The 19,418-nt window shown below is 36.4% G+C and overlaps 1 protein-coding gene across 1 annotated transcript in view; it reads right to left on the bottom strand.

Annotated features, from left to right (window-relative positions):
- Positions 1 to 19,418, bottom strand: part of PDE10A (phosphodiesterase 10A) — a 307,742-nt gene that overhangs the window by 102,731 nt on the left and 185,593 nt on the right. Inside the window, 2 exon segments of the mRNA XM_082475548.1 lie at positions 2,486 to 2,535; positions 3,031 to 3,151. Coding sequence (XP_082331674.1) covers positions 2,486 to 2,535; positions 3,031 to 3,151 — 171 coding nt within the window.

The raw sequence follows: 19,418 nt of genomic DNA, 5'->3' as shown, positions 1-19,418 counted from the left end.
TAGAATTGATACACAGAGAATTGCATTTTGGATTTTATAAATACAAAAGCGTTTTCTAAATCATCATCATGCAGAAGTATGCAAACAATGAAGTGAGAACTGTAGCCAAGTGATTAAAAGCATGGGGGTTAGGAATCTCAATCCAGGCTCCAAGAGTCAAGCACCATTGGAGGTGCCCACACTGCAGACCCAGGCCTCGAGGCGCCCGCCGCTTTTCGACCTCTGCAAACAAGGTCTCCCCGTCTCCCCATTCTCCATCACGTGGAGAAGAAGAGGGCCAACCCACCGTGGCAACCTCGGTTTAGGATTCACATCATTTCTTTTCAGGTAAACAGCTAGAATGCTGAGTCCACGATCCAGGTTTCAGTAGAGAATCTGACTGGTCCCCGTTTGGGTCCCAAACAGCTGTGATTGAAGGTCAAGGGTCACATGAAACAAACACGGCTGCCATGGCCAACCCCTGTGGGTTGTCTGGAGATGTCAGGGAAGGAGTAATGAGATGTGGACCATCACAGTTACATGATAATAAACATACCAGAAATCATAAAAATTATTGCAAATTATATAATAATTTTCTGAAAGGAAGTCTTGATTTTTAAATAAAAATCTCAAATTTTAGAAACAAATTTTTGGAATGAAGAGGAAAGAGATCTATTTGTTATTTTAGTAGCTTAGCCATTCTAAAATACTACCAGTATGTAAAACACAAAGTATTTACAAGTAGGAGTAATATCTGAATAATTCAATTTATTAAACCCTCTTGTTAACTGTTTATGTGAAAGGCACAAGGAGAGATGCTAGGTGAATACAGAAATGAATAAGGAAAGGTCCTTGTCCTAAAGAGCTTTTAATCTTGTAACATAGATTATCACAACGCAAGGGGAAACGAGGGCAGTGCAAATGAAGAGGATCAGTTACGAGCTAAGTCGTTCAGCCAATAAATACTTTTTGTGCAACTACTGTCGTGCTTTGCACTACTCGACTATTCATGAATACACATATATACAATGGAATATTACTCAGCCATAAAAAGAAATGAAATGGAGGTATTTGTAATGAGGTGGATGGAGTTAGAGTCTGTCATACAGAGTGAAGTAAGTCAGAAAGAGAAAAACAAATACAGTATGCTAACACATATATACGGAATCTAAGGGAAAAAAAAAAAAAAAAAAGGCCATGAAGAACCTAGTGGCAAGACGGGAATAAAGACACAGACCTACTAGAGAATGGACTTGAGGATATGGGGAGGGGGTGGGGTGAGATGTGACAGGGTAAGAGAGTATCATGGACATATATACACTACCAAATGTAAAACAGATAACTAGTGGGAAGCAGCCGCATAGCACAGGGAGATCAGCTTGGTGCTTTGTGACCACCTAGAGGGGTGGGATGGGGAGGGTGGGAGGGAGGGAGACGCAAGAGGGAAGAGATATGGGAACATATGTATATGTATAACTGATTCACTTTGTTATAAAGCAGAAACTAACACACCATTGTAAAGCAATTATACTTCAATAAAGATGTTTAAAAAAAAAAAAACTCAGACTACTGTGTCTCTATTCCTATTAACATTTTATATAATATAAATATTATATAAATATTATATTATATAAATATATTATATATTTTGTGAGTTTTGATAACTCACAAAAACAAGTATCACACTGCAAAAATACATCCCAAATCTCAAATAACAATACCAAACGCACAAGAAATACACAGTAAAAGTTTGCAAAATAACGTTATAACGGAGTCTTATATATTTCAGCTATGAATATAGGTGTTACTGGTTCAGAACATTTTTCTAAAATGTTATATATGTGTTAGTTAATACCATAATAAAACTCAAATGCCAGTAATGGAACGTCTCGAAATACTTTTGCAAGTGCCTATGCAAGCTGCACTTGACAGTGGGCTGTGCTTGCAGTGAGTCAAACCAGAAACACAGGGTCTGCCTGGCCCACCAAAGACTGGACCAGGCACCCCTGGGCAGCCCCATGCCACCAAACAGTCTGAGCCACGGCCACCACAGCTCAGGAATCTATACCTAGCAAATCCATCCCTGCACTTTTAGAGTCATCTTAAAAAATATCTAAAAAATTCACATAAAACTTCTGTTCTCATTTTCTTCTACTGCAGATTGTGTGTGAAAAAAGGGCATAGACTGTCCCTGACATCCCAGCCCACAGTGATGAAATAACTTCTATACCAAACAGTAAGTCTAGAAATGCCATTCAGAAAATAGGATACCACAAACCAAAACCAAAACAATAAAAAAATATAAGATTTTATGCCTAAATGTCACCATGTTGTTAAAATTCCCAGCTGGTAATAACCACATATAGAAACAAAATACAAAATGAGCTTTAAGGTACTTAATTATGATACATCTATTAAGTTGTTTGTAACATAATAGTTTATCTTTTTTAAAAAGCTTATAACATTCTCTTATCTAGAGCACCTATATCTAAATTTAGATACTTACATTATTACACTCTCCAAGGAAATACAGTGCAAATCCATCAGCTTTTGTGGCTGCCAAAGTAATAAAAAAGGAAGAAACTAATCTCAATGGAAGAATATCACATGCATGAATTCTCTAAGGTGAGACCTCAAATATGAGTCTTTTGAATGGATTTGTTAGCAAAATTAACGGTCATGCAGTAAACTGAACAAAGTAATTTATGGCTTTGCTGAATCACATAATTAGAATATTTTCATTAGCTATTGCAATTTTTAAGATATGACATCCTCAAATGCATACAGCAATGTACTATGTAATAATACATCTGTCAAAATGTGAATATCAGAACTATTAGAAAATATTTTTTAAATTTGAGACTTACATTTAATTTTTTAAGTATTTAAAAATAGACAAAGTGATATTCATAATACTGAATAACCAATAATATAAGCGTCAACCAGAAAGAACGATGTATATATGCTTACATATCATCAGTGAAGAGAACATAATTTAACTTTATCTTCGGTTTAATTTTTCTACTAGGAGGACTATAAAACGTTTCTTACCAATTTTAATGATGCTACTCAATTCATAGAGGAGTAGTTGGTTGTCTCCTCCTGTATCCAACCGTTGTTCTATATAGCTGTTCAGTTCGTATACGACTCCCTGCATATTTGTATCTTGATACTTTGAATAAAAAAAAAGACATAATTAAATATAATAAAATAAAAATTCCTTAGTTTGTAAAACATATTAATATTTATGGCTTTATGTTATATAATAGCTATTCATTATGCTTTTATAGAGCATGATTTAAATATTATGATCTACTATAAACACAGATTGAAAATTAAAATTGCTACAACTTACTTAGAATTATCTATAGACTCCATGCATGCCTATTTATATTAAGACATCGAATGTTACAAATTACAATTTTGTTTCTGAAGTTTTATATTGATATATGATGTATCAGGGAACTAGATCAGTAAAAACAGTTTGAAAGTTTGCTAACTGAATGAAACATCCTAATATGCTAGAAGAGCCCCCCCCATGCATCGCACCGAGTGAAACAAAGTTTATTACTCGCCACTCACTTGGGTGCACGTGGCGACCACTCTAGTCTGACCTCAACTCTGCCACTAGAACGAGAGCAGGAGCCGCCGCCGTAGTAGCGGCAGCCCCGCAGCAAGCCCGTGGCATGAGGCTGCACCGCGGGGCGGGGACAACAGCAGGTGGACAAAGGTCTGGGAAGAAGGTGGAAGCGAAACCGTGGCTGTGCCCGGCACTGTGTCTTCTTCAAAGGACTGAAAACAGTCTTGTAATGAGCTTCCCTGCTACACAGCTTGCCTTCCTAAGCCTCTTCGCCAAACATCAACCATGGCGAACTTAATAAAATAAAATTCTGTGACTCTGTGGCTCAAAACAAAACATGCGCAGCCAATCCTGACAACCTACTACACGTAGGAACACTTCTAGAAACAAAAAATGCTAGAGCATGAACAAAATAAAATTCCAGTCCTCAAGGAACGTACATTCCCGCTGGAGGGGAATAAGTAATCTACACGGTGTGAAGGAAGGCAGTGGTCACGATGCAGAAAGGAGAGCTGGGACGGCTGACAGTAAATGCCTTTGGAGGGAGAGGGCTACCTTTTAAATAGGATGGTCAGGGAAGGGAAGGTTCAGTGACATGAGATATAGGGACAGACTCCGATGAAACTTAGAACCCGTGAGGGCTGAAGTCTGCCCATCGTCCACCACCTCTCTTGGCTTCTGACCTATTAACAGACTCAAGTTCCAGGCAGGCCCCAGAAAATGCAGTATCAAGGATGACTTGTCAAGAGATGACTATACACCAAAAGGAATGGATTAGATTTCGCTAATGTATAGAAACCTCGGAAACAAAGGAGAATAGATCTCACAGGTGCTGGAATAGGCTAGGATAAAGATAATGGTAGACCAGGCAAATTTTTTATATGGGTGCACTAAGCAGAAGTACTGGCTTCTGTGTGCTAGTGCTTGCTTGGCTAAAACCTATGCCCCAACATGGCTGACATTAAATGAAGCTGAAAACCAGAACTTCCTTGGTATACATTCTAACCTTGGCAAGACTTGAATGCTAGAGTGGATTTGTCCTATACGACCCGTCTACCCAGCCCCTAGCTATATCCCATGGACACTCCCTTCATCAAGGCCATGAAAAGGACATCCCGAGGCCATACCCGCCTGGCCTGTGTGAAGAGCTCTGCGGTGTGGGCCTCGGATGACTAGGGGCACCACCGCCCTCCAACAGGGTCCCCTGCTTCACTGAGAAGATGGGATCTTGGCGTTGAGGGGACAAGAGGCAACACATAAATCTCCAGAGATAAGGTGTTGTTAGCAAAATGGACAAAACTGAAGCTGCTATCAGAATGACCTGGCCAGCAGAGCTCTTCGACACTGGATCAAGCACTCGATCAGTGTCCCTGGAACTGAAATAGATAGGGCGACCTACTATTTTTTCATTTGTCTGAAGAGAGAAGTTCTGGGTTAAGCGAACAAAAATCTGACTTAATTACCACAGCAGAAAGTCAGGTACCTCAATGAATTCGAGACTTGAGCCACTTCACAGAACTTCTTGAATAAAGCCAGGGGAGACCAGGTCCCCTTGAGGAAGGATTTTGATTCACAGCCCCAAATTTACATTCCTCAAAGAGGTCTGCCATCATTAAGCTGGGTAACTGTGCACTGGGTGAAGGGGAAATTACCAGCGTGATAGTGAAAATGTGCATAAGAATCAAGAACACTTGAAATTCTGATGCCTACAAAACGTGACAGCATCGTATGGGGTCGCAAAAGCTTTTGTTGTTTCTTATCATCTGTAAAAAGATCCTATTTGAGCTATTCCAAGTTTTGAAGAACTCCAGAGAAAATATTCTACTCTAATATACCCTTTCTTCCTTACTGATCATCAGAACCACTCATTCTATAACCGCCTCCCACCCCAAAGTCCTGGGAAAGAGCTTATCTGAGACTGAAGCCAAGAGATAGAGACTGAGTCATAATGACAGACTTTGAACCCCTAGACCCAGCCATGCAAAAGCCTTCGAGCCTAAAATTCTATCCCTAGGCATTTCTTTTTCATGAATCCATCTATTCTTCGAATACACCCTCTTTTTTGTGGGGAAGGGATACTTTAGCTATTTTTAAGGTGGGTGTTTAGTCATTCAATAGAGGAGTCCCTATAAAAATGATATACAGACTGACCCTTTTCGCTGACAATGTAATTCTGAGAACAGGCCCTTTAAAATGACCAGAATGCAGTGCTGACATTAATGACCAGCTGTTCTCCATCTCTTCTGGACAGGAAATGGGTTGTCACACACAAGTGAGAACAAGAAGACATTTGGGGTTAGGGACAGTTTATCATGAGATTTCCTTTCAAGTCTCTGGGCTTCATTTTCTTCATTTGTGTAACACGAAGATTGAAATATATTGTCTTTAGAATACCTTTCAACAGTAACTTTCTGTGATGATCTATGACCTCAATTTTGTTGTTGTTTATATTAAGCTTCAAATTCTAATCCTGAACCTAATAGAGGGGTTAGTACACCCTGTTTGCTTTGATTAGCAATGACAATTGCATAAATCTCATAAGAGAAAAATGTCTAATTATGATTACTAAACTATATAAATGTAATATTACCTCTAAAATATGAAAGACCTACATTCATAGTTAGTGGATCATTCAAACCATAATATATTGAAAATTTTAAATTATATATAAATGTGAACACTAGGAATAATTATTATTTGGTTCTTAGCCTTATGGCCATTTTGCTGCTCATGAGCACTAACACGAGAGGGAAGGAAGAGGCAACAAGTGGAGATGAACGTCAAAAAATGCACTTCTCTTATGGAAACATGATGAAGAAAGTTTACTAAGGGATCAATTCCATTCAGTTGAATAAACTTTCAATTCTATGTCTTGACTAATAGAAAATTACAATAGTATATTAATGAAGTTGTTAAGAACTTGTATTTGCACAGCATTTTTAACTTCACAAAGTCCTTTCATGACTGACTTTATTAAAAGAACCCATATAAAGTATATACTGAGTATCACTGAGACATTCCTCAATCAAGATGAGTTAGAACTCTAAGGTACAATGAGTTGGGCGGTATAAACCTTAGAATCAAACTGGACATGGCCAACCTCATTTTCTGTTCTACGCTGGTTTTCATGCAGTACTTGCTTTTCATTAGAGCAACCACTAAAAAAATGGGTTTGCAGAGATATGACTTCATTGACAGGACTGTAGTGACCTAACATTAAAACTGGGAACTATGTCAGGTTACTATTGAAACTGTGAGCTCCAGCAAGCTCTGACAGATGGTGTTGTTTCCCATGAAACTGTAGTATGTCCTAAATCATCCCTGTGGGTTTGTTGTGGTGCCTAACGGCATTTGGAACACAATTTGGGAAGCAGGGGAACAGCCACTCTTTCACCCAGAGGGAAACAGTATTTTATGAGACACAGTGGTAATGAATGGAGAAGTATTAACCCTTGGTTCAGAAAGAAAGCTGAGACCTGGTCTCACCAGAAGAGTAAATGTCCTCAGACTTGCTAAAGTGAATTAGGTGTTTAAACACAGATTGGAAGACCACTTCACTGCAAGAGTTTAGAGGCAATTCAAGAATGAAATGGGAGAGAGAACAAGATGAAGTCTGTGATGCCTGCTGGACCCAAGAGCCCATGACTCCGTGAAGGGTCACTGACATATCTTGAAGCACTGTTAACAAACACACTAGAAAACAGAGTGAGATGGGTGTTAAGTTGGATAAATACTTAAAAGCATGCAAAATAAGCTCTTAGTTTCCAGTATAAAGCTCAATGTTTGAATAATATCTTCTCATCATCATTCTTTAGATTTTTCCTGTTTCTTTTTTAAATTCACCTTTTTTTAAAAAATAACTTTTTGTTTTGACATAATTTCAAACCTACAGAAAACTATAAGACTAGTACAAGAAACTCCTGCATACCAACAATTATTTACATTTTGTCATATTTGCCTTATCCTCTTGGTAAATTCTTTCCCTCGCTTCCTCCCTCCCTCCTTCCTTTCCTTCCTTCCTTTCCTCCCTCCCTCCTTCCTTCTTCTTCTTCTTCTCCTTCTCCTCCTTCTTTTTCTCCTTCTCCTTCTTCTTTCTCTCTCTCGCTCCGTCTTTTCTATCTGTCTGTCTATACACACACACATATATACACCCAACAGTAATGAATATTTTTTTCTGAATATTTGAGAACAAGTTGGTATGCTCCTTTTACCCAAACCTTCAGTATATACTCCCTAAGAAAAAGAATATTAAGAGAATACACTGAATTTGTACACTGAATGTGAGAGACATAGTTACAATGCAGTTATCATAATCAGAAAAATTAACATCGCTACAACAATATTAGCTAATTAAAAATTCACATTCACAGAGAACAAACATGTGGACACCAAGGGGGGAAATTGGGGGGGTGGTGGTGGGATGAACTGGGAGATTGGGATTGACATGTATACACTAATATGTATAAAATAGATGACTAATAAGAACCTGCTGTATAAAAAATAAATTAAATTAAAATTTAAAAAATTCACATTCAAATTTCATACCTTGTCCCAATAATGTCTTTATAATTATCCCCTGCTCAGTGGTCCAGGTTTGAACTCCAGATCATATATGGCATCTGGTTGTCGTGTCTTTTTGGTATACTTTAATGTGGAACAATTCCACAGCCTTTCTGTGTTCAAGCCTTTCTTGAACTTGATGTTTTTGAAGAATATGGGCCAATTTTGATTTGTCTGATATTTTCTCAAGATTAGATTCAGGTTCTGTGTTTTTGGCAACAATACAATGAGGTGATGAAGCTAGAATACTATCAACCATCCTACATTTGCTATTTGGCGTTCTACTGGGAAGAAGAGCTTTCTGTTTTCCCTCATTCATTCATTTACATGAGGCTGGACTCACAGATGCTTATTTTATTCAACATGTGTAATTAATATTAATTAATACTGTTATACATGCATTTTAATGCTCAAATTGTCCCAGATTTGACCAATGGGAAGCCCTTTAAGATATCTCTTATGCCCTTTTGAAAAATTTTCATGATGCTTTCAAGACTTTCTTCCTTTCTCATCAAATATTTTGCTAGCGCTTGAAACAGCCATTTCTGTTTCTCAAAAGAAGTCCTAGATCCTTTTAGTGGCAAATGATATTTAAAATCTAAGAGCTGGAGCTATATGTGCCCACTGCTGTCATTGCTTCTAGGCTTCTCATCAACACAAATATAATATATATATATGAGAGGGCCTTATGTAAATATATATATATATACATATATACAAATATGTAATTCTTTACTTATTTATTTATAAATACATGTAGAGTAAAAGATTAAAAACTATGAGTTCTTACTGATACTTTCAATTTCAACCAAACACCACAGTGTACACATTCTAATATTCCCCATTTCTATATCTGTAATTCCTCACCCAACAATGAAATATCTTACTGCCAATGACTATAACATATTTACATATTTTCTCAAGCCTAGAACATACGGAAGTAGTTTCAGAATTGTTAAGCCATGTCATTGAAAATAGCAAACCTACTAACTAGTTGTCAATATATTTTAGATTTTTAGGTAAATGTAAGAAATACTAAAATATACAAAAATGAAATGTACAATTCATTAAGTTTTGACAAACAGATACATTCTTGTAACATATACACTAATTAAGACACACAAAATCACCATACAGTAATTAGTTGCATTTCTATTCACAGACTATCTGAAAAAGAAATTAAAATAACAATCTCATTTACAATAGTATGAAAAAGAATAAAATACTTAAGAATAAATTTAACCAAGGTGGTAAAAGATCTGTATGCTAAAAATTATAAAACATTGATGAATGAAATACAAGAAAGCACAAATAAATGAAAAGATACCCCCATACTCATGAATTTGAAGAATTAATATTGTTAAAATGTCAGTGGTATCCAAAGTGATCTACAGATTCAATGCAATCCTTATCAAAATTCCAGTGGCATTTTTCCTAGAAATAGAACAAACAATCCTAAGATTGTATGGAACCACAAGAGGCCCTGAATAGCAAAAGCAATCTTGAGAAAGAAGAAAAAAGGTGGAAGCATCACACGTCCTGATTTCAAACTATATTATAAAGCTATAGTAATCAGAACAGTATGGTACTGACATAAAAACAGACACTTACCAAATGGAACAGAATAGAGAGCCCAGAAATAAATCCATGCATATAAGGTCAACTACTCTTTAACAAGGGCAACAAGAATACACAGCATTGAAAGGATAGTCACTTCAATAAATGTTGATGGGAAAACTGGATATTCACATACAAGAGAATGAAATTGGACCCTTATCATATGCCATACACAAAAATCAACTAGAAATAAAGACTTAAATGTAAGACCTGAATACTGTATTGCATACCTGAAATATGCTAAGAGTAGATCTTCAGCATTCTCACCACACACAAAAAAAGAAAAAAGTAACTATGTGAGTGATGACTGTATTAATTAACTTGATTGTGGTAATCATGTTACAACATATATCAAATCATCACCCTGTATACTTTAGACATATACAATTATTATTTGTCAAAAAAAGAAAAAGAAAATAATTTTTTAAATAAATGTAATTTAAAAAATAAATAATAAACATCTCAGCAATAATAATAAAGGTATAGAACATTTCATCTTTCTATAAAGTCCCTCCCATGGTCCTTCTTAATTAACCATTTTCCCACTAGAGTGGTGCCTGTTTTAAGAATTTTATGTAAATGGAATCACACAACACGAACTATTTTGAACCTTGCTTTATTTGTTCAACATAGTATTATTGATATTCATCCATGTTGGTGTGTGTTCCAGTAGCTTGTTCCTTTCTATTTCTGGTAGCATCTGTTGTATAAATATACCACCAATTGTTTATCTGTTCTACTATTGTTGGATATCTGGGATGTTTCTGTTTCCAGCTTTGGAATATTGGGAATAAAGCTGTTATGAACATTCTTGCAGAAGTCATTTTGTGAACACAGGTTTTCAATTATATTAGAATAAAGGCCATATATGACAAACCAACAACTAATATCATACTCAATGATGAAAAGATGAAAGCATTTCCTCTAAGATCAGGAACAAGACAAGGATGTCCACTCTCGCCACTTTTATTTAACATGTTTTTGGAAGTCCTAATCACAGCAGTCAGAGAAGAAAAAGAAATAAAAGGAATACAAATTGGAAAGGAAGAATTTAAAATGTCACTGTTTGCAGATGACATGATACTATACATAAAAAATCCAAAGACACCATCAGAAAAGTACTAGAGCTCATCAATGAATTTGGTAAAGTTGCAGGATACAAAATTAACATACAGAAATCTGTTGCATTTCTATACACTAACAATGAACTATCAGAAAGAGAAATTAAGGAAACAATCTCATTTATCACCACATCAAAAAGAATAAAATACCTAGGAATAAACCTATCTAAGAAGGCAAAAGACCTGTACTCGGAAAACTATAAGACACTGATGAAAGAAATTTAAGAAGACACAAACAGTTGGAAAGATAAACAGTGTTCTTGGATTGGAAGAATCACTAATGTTAAAATGATCATACGTCCCAAGGCAATCTACAGATTCAGTGCAATCCCTATCAAAATACCAATGGTATTTTTCACAGAACTAGAACAAATAGTTTAAAAATTTGTATGGAAACACAAAATACCTCGAATAGCCAAAACAATCTTGAGAAAAAGAACAGGGCTGGAGGAGTAATGCTTCCCCGCTTCAGACTACACTACAAAGCCACAGTAATCAAAACAGTATGATACCGGCACAAAAACAGACACACAGATCAATGAAACAGAATAGAGAGCCCAGAAATGAACCCACACTTACATGGGTAATTAATCTATGACAAAGGAGGCAAGAATATACAATGGCGCAAAGACAGTCTCTTCAGTAAGTGGTGTCGGGAAAACTGGACAGCTACATGTAAAAGAATGAAATCAGAACATTCTCTAACACTATACACAAAAATAAACTCAAAATGGATTAAAGACCTAAATGTAAGACCAGATACCAGAAAACTCCTAGAGGAAAACTTAGGCAGAACACTCTGACATAAATCACAGCAATATTTTTTGGATCTCTTAGAGCAAAGGAAACAAAAGCAAAAATAAACAAATGGGACCTAATTAAACTTAAAAGCTTTTGCACAGCAAAGGATATCATTGACAAAACAAAAAGACAACTTACTGAATGGGAGAAGATATTTTCAAATGATATGATTGATAAGGGGTTAACATCCAACATTCATAAACAGTTCATACAACTCAACATGAAAAAAAAAAACTGATTAAAAATTGGGCAGAAGAAGTGAATAGACACTTTTCTAAAGAGGAAATGCAGATGGCCAAGAGGCACATGAAAAGATGCTCAACATCACTAATCATCAGGGAAATGCAAATCAAAACCACAGTGAGATATTACCTCACACTTGTCAGAATGGCTATCATCAAAAAACACAAATAACAAATGTTGGTGAAAAGCGAACTCTTGTGCACTGCTGGTGGGAATGTAAATTGGTGCAGCCACTGTGGAAAACAGTACGGAGGTTTCTCAAAAAACTAAAAATAAAACTACCTTATGACCCAGCAATGCCATTCCTGGGTATATATCCAAAAAAACCCAAAAACACTAATTCAAAAAGATACATGTACCCCACTGTTCATAGCAGCATTATTTACAATTGCCAAGATATGGAAGCAACCTAAGTGTCCATCAACAGATGAATGGATAAAGAAGATGTGTTACATATATACAGTGGAGTACTACTCAGCCATAAAAAAGAAGTAAATTTTGCCATTTGCAGCAACATGGATGGACTTGGAGAGCATTATGTTAAGTGAAATAAGAAATAGAAAGACAAATACTGTATGATATCATATGTGGAATCTAAAAGATACAACTAGTGAATAAAATGAAAAAGAAGCAGACTCACAGATATAGAGAACAAATTAATGGTCACCAGTGGGGAGAGGGAAGTGGGGAAGGGCAATACAGGGGTAGAGGATTAAGAGGTACAAGCTATTATATTACATATAAAATAAGCTACAAGAATATGTTGTACAACATGGAGAATATAGCCAATATTTTATAAGAACTATAAATGAAGTATCACCTTTAAAAATTGTTAATCACTAAACTGTATACCTGTAACTTATATAATATTGTATAGCAACTATACTTCAATAAAAAATAAATTTTTTAAAAAGTAATACTTAATTCTCAGAAAAAAACAGAAACAAAATTATACTAGGCAAAGACATGACAGGGATGTTCCTGGGTCAAAAAGTAAATGCATGTTTAACTTGACAGGAAAGTGGCAAACATTTTTCAATGTTATATATTAAAGATCAAGTTATCAAAATGATTTGAGTATTTTAGAGGAAAATAAATTACAAATATAGGTCATTTATTTCACACAAACACCACAGGCAGAAGAATTCTAACTATTCTAAGGATAAGCAATCGCAATGAACAGTTAAGGAAACCTGTGGCCTCAAAGGCATCGTGGGGGAAAAAGAGAACAGGGCTAGGAAAGAGGGTGCTACTGACCCTTTTGCAAATGCTTATTTTAAAAGTTTAAAAGTCCTCAACAGCAAGCAAGGGATTAGTAGATATTCATCCTGAGCCTATCCTAACACTAAGGGGAAGATGCCTCGCTTGTCCCGCCACATAACTGAGCGCAGAGGGAAGGGTACGCGTGGCGCTGGTTCAAAGTGCTGTGCAGGGGGAAGATGTGGTTTGTGAGCAGCAGACTTCACAGGTTCAGAGGAAGCGTCTTACGAAAAGCTACGAAGGATGGAGAAAACTGGAGGAAGGCAGAAGAGCAACAAGTAGGACATGAGGACAGAATGATCACAGCTTACACTCAGGAAAGATAGTGAATTCACGTTAAAAGTGGTGAAAGCAAGCAGGCTGAGAGTCTATAAATGAGTGAGGCATTCTTTTGAAAACACATTATCAGCTCATCCCAAGGACAGAAATAATAAAAACTAATATTCCTAAAGAACACTTAAGTTTTCAAAGGACTATTATTAACTAATTTAATTTAGGGCAAAAAGGTCCATGAGATGAAAGGGCTTTTCATAGTAAAAATTTAATTTAGGAAGAATGACTCCAGGAGCTAAAATAGTTTCAAATCACTCAAGTAGTAAACATTTCTGATACGTTTAAGACTGCTAATAGAAAAAAAATTAAGTTATCAGGAGAAGATGAACAAAGAGAAGGTTAGAGAAACAAAAGATGTACCTAAGGGCTTTACCCAGTAGGTATATTTCTGAATGTCGCAAGTAAATAAGTCTTTTTAAACAAATATTTATTCACCAACGTGTCAAGCACTATTATAAGTATCAGATAAGGCTCTAACACTCACGGAATTTAAATCCCAGTGAGCAGAAAGTGATAAACAAGAAAATATCAGCTTGTGATAACATCTATGGCAAAAATCAAACATATTTATGACTTTGTTGCCACCTTTAATGTAATAAAATGCGATCTAGGAGAAACTGGATTTTATGCACAACTACTCTTTGGCTGGATCATTACTATTTTCGTTTTTCATTCAATAAGGAAATGTGCACAAAACAATGGCCTTTAATTAGCCTTTGGTTCTGTGGCCAAGACCAAACTCTACTAAGACCAAACAGCTTAATACAGTTTCTCCATTGTTAATACTTTTCAACATCTATATTCTAAAATAAAGTTGTGGTTGCCAAGAATGGTCTTAAAAAACAGGTAATAATTTAAAATCTTGTGAAAGAAGAACGTGTCCAGTTCCCATTTTTTAAAAGAATTATCATAATGGTTTGATACTGTTTTTAATCACCACCATCATGATTAATAGGATCTGTATTCCTCTATATATCACTCATATCATTTTATTATCATTGATCAGGAACAAACTTTAATAGATGATTGGTATGTTTAATTTATTGTTAAGATTATGGGTTTCATCCTTAGTACAAGCAAACAAAAATCACTATCTTTGGCCACCGTTTTCCAGTATGTAAATAGAATGAAATATTTTCGTATAGCAGATTGATGCATTCAGTTACATAGGGAAATATTTTGCAACTAATTCTCTCAGGAAACCGAGGTGCTTAGAACTGATACTCCACACAGGTTTCTATGGCTATAGTTAATAACTAGCGGCAAAGCCTGTGAAATGAAATTTAGCTAAAACAAACAATGCCATGCTTTATAAGAAATTTTCTTTTGGGTTTCCGCAAAACTCAAGTTGGAGTGCCTGAAGGTATTTTGGCCTGTGTGATATGGAAAACACAGACTCTGCTTGCAGGTTTCCAGCCAGTATTCCTCGGGAAAGTGGTGATTTTCCATCAGGGTGAGAAATACTTGTTGGGCTCTTTGATATTTAAAATTCAAAATGCCAGAATTTCACTTTACCTGATAGGAACATTACATCTCTGCCTGCTCTGGCTTCTCAGTCCCACAGATATGCTGATAATCAATGGGACGGTGACCTGCCTGTCCTCTAGGGCCTTGTTTCTAAGTATCATATTCAACTGTCCAAACCCCACCTCTTAGCCAAAGCCTGATTAAAGTAAATTATATATAGGGAGATTTTAGAAGACATGCTTTCTGTCTGCTTCTCCACACATTCTAACTTCTATCCTTGGGCCACAGCACATGAGCCCCGTGATTATCAACTGGAGGCGGGGTATAGGTAACATGAAAAATTACTCCAGATAATTCTACCATGTGTCTACCTACTCTCACTGTTTGTATATCACCTTCACTTACTGAACAGTGAACCACATTTTAACAGTATGTCTTTGAAACTTACTAAAGATGGATGTAAGATTATATAAACAGATTTGCGCTTTTATGAAATTTAGTAATGATAATAAAAACTTTGTCCTTAAGAATAATTGATTGGTATCCTTCCCTAAAAGATGTAAAAATAAATAAAGGATACCTTATTTAAATTGGAGTCAGTTAAGGGCAGAAGGGGGAACTCTCATGCAGACCCCAAACAGGAAGAGACTACCTTGCATCTCCAACTGGGAGAAGGCTGCTTACTGCCTAACTACCCAGTAGAAGAAAAGAAAATCTTCACCCCGCCCAGGCACAGCCCAGCCAACAAGAGACTGTCACAACTCAGCCAATGAAAAGACACTGCACTCTGAACTCCCAGTTTCCTCCAGTGGACTCCTTGCTTATTAAGAGCCCCTCCAAACTTCCCCTTTTCCTCTGTAAAACCCCATTCCTCTTCTTTGTCTGGACTTGCTTATAGTCTTTGCTATAACATTCTTATCCCAAATTGCAATTCTTTGCTACTCCTGAAAAAAACATACCTTGCTGGTAAAATAACTGTCTTTTATTTTTAAGGTCAACTTTACATAAGTGAAGCAACCTACTTTGGTTCAGTTTCACATAACTGGAAGTTAACAGCCTGCTTATTCATAGAAAAGTACTGACTATTCCAATTTTTATTTCTCCTCTTCTGTTTCTTCCTCTATTTTGTTTCTTTGGTTATATTTGTTTTCTGATAACCAATTAAAAATTCTTTTTAAGACTGATATGGTATAAAAAGAAATTGAAAGTGAGTAAATGGGAATTAGTTGCGAAGGAAAAGACTTGATGGGTACTGGGGAGGCTGCCGAAGGTGGGTGAGGCCCCTTGAGCACTCAAGGACTATTCAGCAACCAACTTGCCCCACTGTCCCAAATCATCACGTTTTCTCTCTCTACTGGATTATTTCCATTAGTACATTTCTGTTGTCATTTATCCCATTTTAAAAAAGATAAACCAAACATTTTAAAAAGAAAATATCTCAGGGGTGGAGAGTGGAAAGTGGTCAAAAGATACAAACTTTCAGTTATAAAATAAATAAGTTCTGGGGATATAATGCACAGCATCGTGACCATAATTAATAAGACTGTATTGGATATTTGAAACTTGCTAAAGGGAGTAAATCTTACAGTTCTCACCACAAGGAAAAAGACATTTATAACTATGTGTGGTGATGGACGTTAACTAGACCTATTGTGATGATAATTTCACACTATGCACATATATTGAATCATTATGTTGTACACCTGAAACTAACGAAAGATTATGTGTCAATTATATCTCAAGAAAAATATCTCAACTCCCTATTTAGCTACCACCCTATTTCTCTTCTCTCTTTTAAGGCAAGACTCCGTAAAACAACTGTCTATATTTGCTGCCTACAATTTCTCTTCTTCCTCTCCATCTCCCTCCCTTCTCCCTCTCCCTCCCTCTCTCTCTCTCTCTCTCTCAAACTCAACCTAATCTCTCCAGTGAAACAGCTCTTACTGAAGTCACCAATGACTCCACATTGCCAAATCCAGTTGTCAACTCTCAGGCTTCATGACCCTTGAAATACAGGCAGCGTTTAACACACCAGTGATTATTCTCTCTGTCTTGACAGAATTTCTCCTCCTTGCCAGGATGCATACACGCCTGGTCCTCCTCTTGCCCTTGGACACCTCTTTTCAGTCTCTGTAGGTCTTCCTCCCATCTCAGACTTCTAAACGTTCTGTGTCAGGGCTGGCCTTTGGCTTTTATCCTCTCTTCTCAAACCACATGCACTTCCTAGGTGATCTCGTCCAGCCTCACCACTTTACATACCATCCTACGTGCTGATGATTCTTAACTCATCCATATTATTAAGCCTTCTCAGATTTACATCTCTAATTCAGATCATTTCCCTATACTCCAGACTCAAATATCCAGCCAACTACTTAACATCTCTATTTAGAAATCTACTCGGTATCTCAGACTTAGCACATCTAAGACTAAGCACCCAGTAGTGACCTCTGTTTCCCCCTCCTCCACACACACCTTGACCTGCCCCTCTGGCAAACACTCCCATCTAAGTAATAGCAACTCACCCTTCCATCTGCTCAGGCAAAACCTCGATGCGATCATTTCTCTTTTTTGTCTTTTTTTATACCAGACATCTGATTAATCGGCAGTTCTTGTTCACTCTACCTTCCAAATATATGTAGAATTCAGTCTACCAAATCCAAACACTTCTCCCCACCTCCATCATCGTCAGCCGGGTCCAAGCCATCTTCATCTCTTACCAGGATTACTGCACTAGGCTTCTACCTGCCACCACCCTTGGCAATGAAAGTGCTGCTGAATTTATTAAGATTTCTGCACTTATGTTTGTACTAGTAAAACTGGTCAATACTTTTTCTATTTTGTATAATGCTCTAATTTTTGTTTCAGGAATAAAATTCTGTCTTGAGTGAGATAAGTAATTTTCTTAGCTTTGGAAATACATACTTCATGTTATGTAGGAATTTTCTCCTTTTTTATGTTTGGTGGAATTATCCAGTAAAAGCTTTTGGGTATCATGCCATTTTAGGGGGTCTTTTACTAACTTTTCAGTTTTTTTCATTGGTTAACAATATATTTAGGTTTCTTAACTCTTTTTCAATCAATTTTAATAATTTATAATTTCCTTAAAATTTCCCATTACATCTAATTTTTCAAATGCATTAGTATCTACTATTCCTTATTAAATTATTAATATTCGCCCTGTTGCCTGTACTGTAGTTATCTTTCCTTTCGCATTCCTTAATATTTGTTATTTTCTTACTTCTTGAATAGACTGCCAAACACAGCCTATTTTATTGATCTATTTAAGAAAATATCTTTTTCATTATTAATCAAGCCTGTATTTTAAATTGTGGGCCATTAATTTCTTTTCATTAATTCCCTCTGCTTTTAAAAAGTTTATCTTTGGTGTTCTAAAAATGAATATAAGAATATAAATTTTCATCCTATTATGGCTGCATACCTTAGGTTTGGTAGATTTTGTCCCTATTTTACATTTGAGCCTTTTAAAAGTTATTTTTTTAAAAGGTCACCCAGATGAAGAGTGGCAAAGTAGAAATTCAAATCTAAGTGTGATTTACACTATACCAGAGAAGTTCTTTTGAATGTATCACACAAAGACATAGAGATGCAATTCACACAAAAAGAAACATAGTTAACATATGGCAATATGTTTATTTGCTTTAAATAAAAATATTAAAATAACGGCATACCATTTACACAAGACGAGATATAATTGCTGATTAAATTGGGTTAAAATGAAACCTTAAATTGGAACAATAATTTGATAAACCAACTTAACAATGTATATTAATTGTCATAAAATATTTGTGTCCTTTGACCAAGTAGCCTTGAATCAGTGTTTTTCCTCAGGACATATTTCATCAGACTAAAACTGCTATATAAAAATTAGAATATAATGAAACATATCTACAGCATTTTGAGGGACAAAGACGGTACCCAAGAATTCTGGACCTGGCTAAATTTGTCATATTCTAGCACCCAGCACCCAAATACTCTTCTTATCTTGTTTTCTCTCTCTTTTCCTGTCAGAAGCTGGAACCACTTAACAACAACAACAACAATAATAGTAAAATAAAAGATTAACTTTGCTGACTAGATGAAAACAAATGACACAGATAATGACAGACACCACATCCCTCTAGATCCCCTCCTGCCTCAACCTCTCTGACCAGGGCTCTTTCTTGCACTCGTTCAGTTCTGGCCCAGATGACCTCCTTCTGTAACGTGAACCTTCCTGCCTCTGGGCCCTTGCACTTGCCGTGCCATCTGCCTGAAGTGTTCTTCCCGCAGTTCTCAGCATGGTTCCCTCCTTCATCTCCCATAATATTTCCTCAATTACCCTGGTAAGCCATCCCTGGCTGCACACTCACACCCCTAACACCACATCCTCTGTCCTGGCTTTGTCTCTACAGTAAGTCCACTCCTAATCCACCATCACTCTCTATCAGCTCATTCTG

This window comes from Balaenoptera physalus (assembly GCF_965194825.1).
Source record: "Balaenoptera physalus genome assembly, chromosome: 9".
NCBI classification, from domain to species: domain Eukaryota; kingdom Metazoa; phylum Chordata; class Mammalia; order Artiodactyla; family Balaenopteridae; genus Balaenoptera; species Balaenoptera physalus.
Note: the sequence above shows the minus strand (reverse complement) of the source record. Positions and strands in the feature narration are given on the sequence as shown.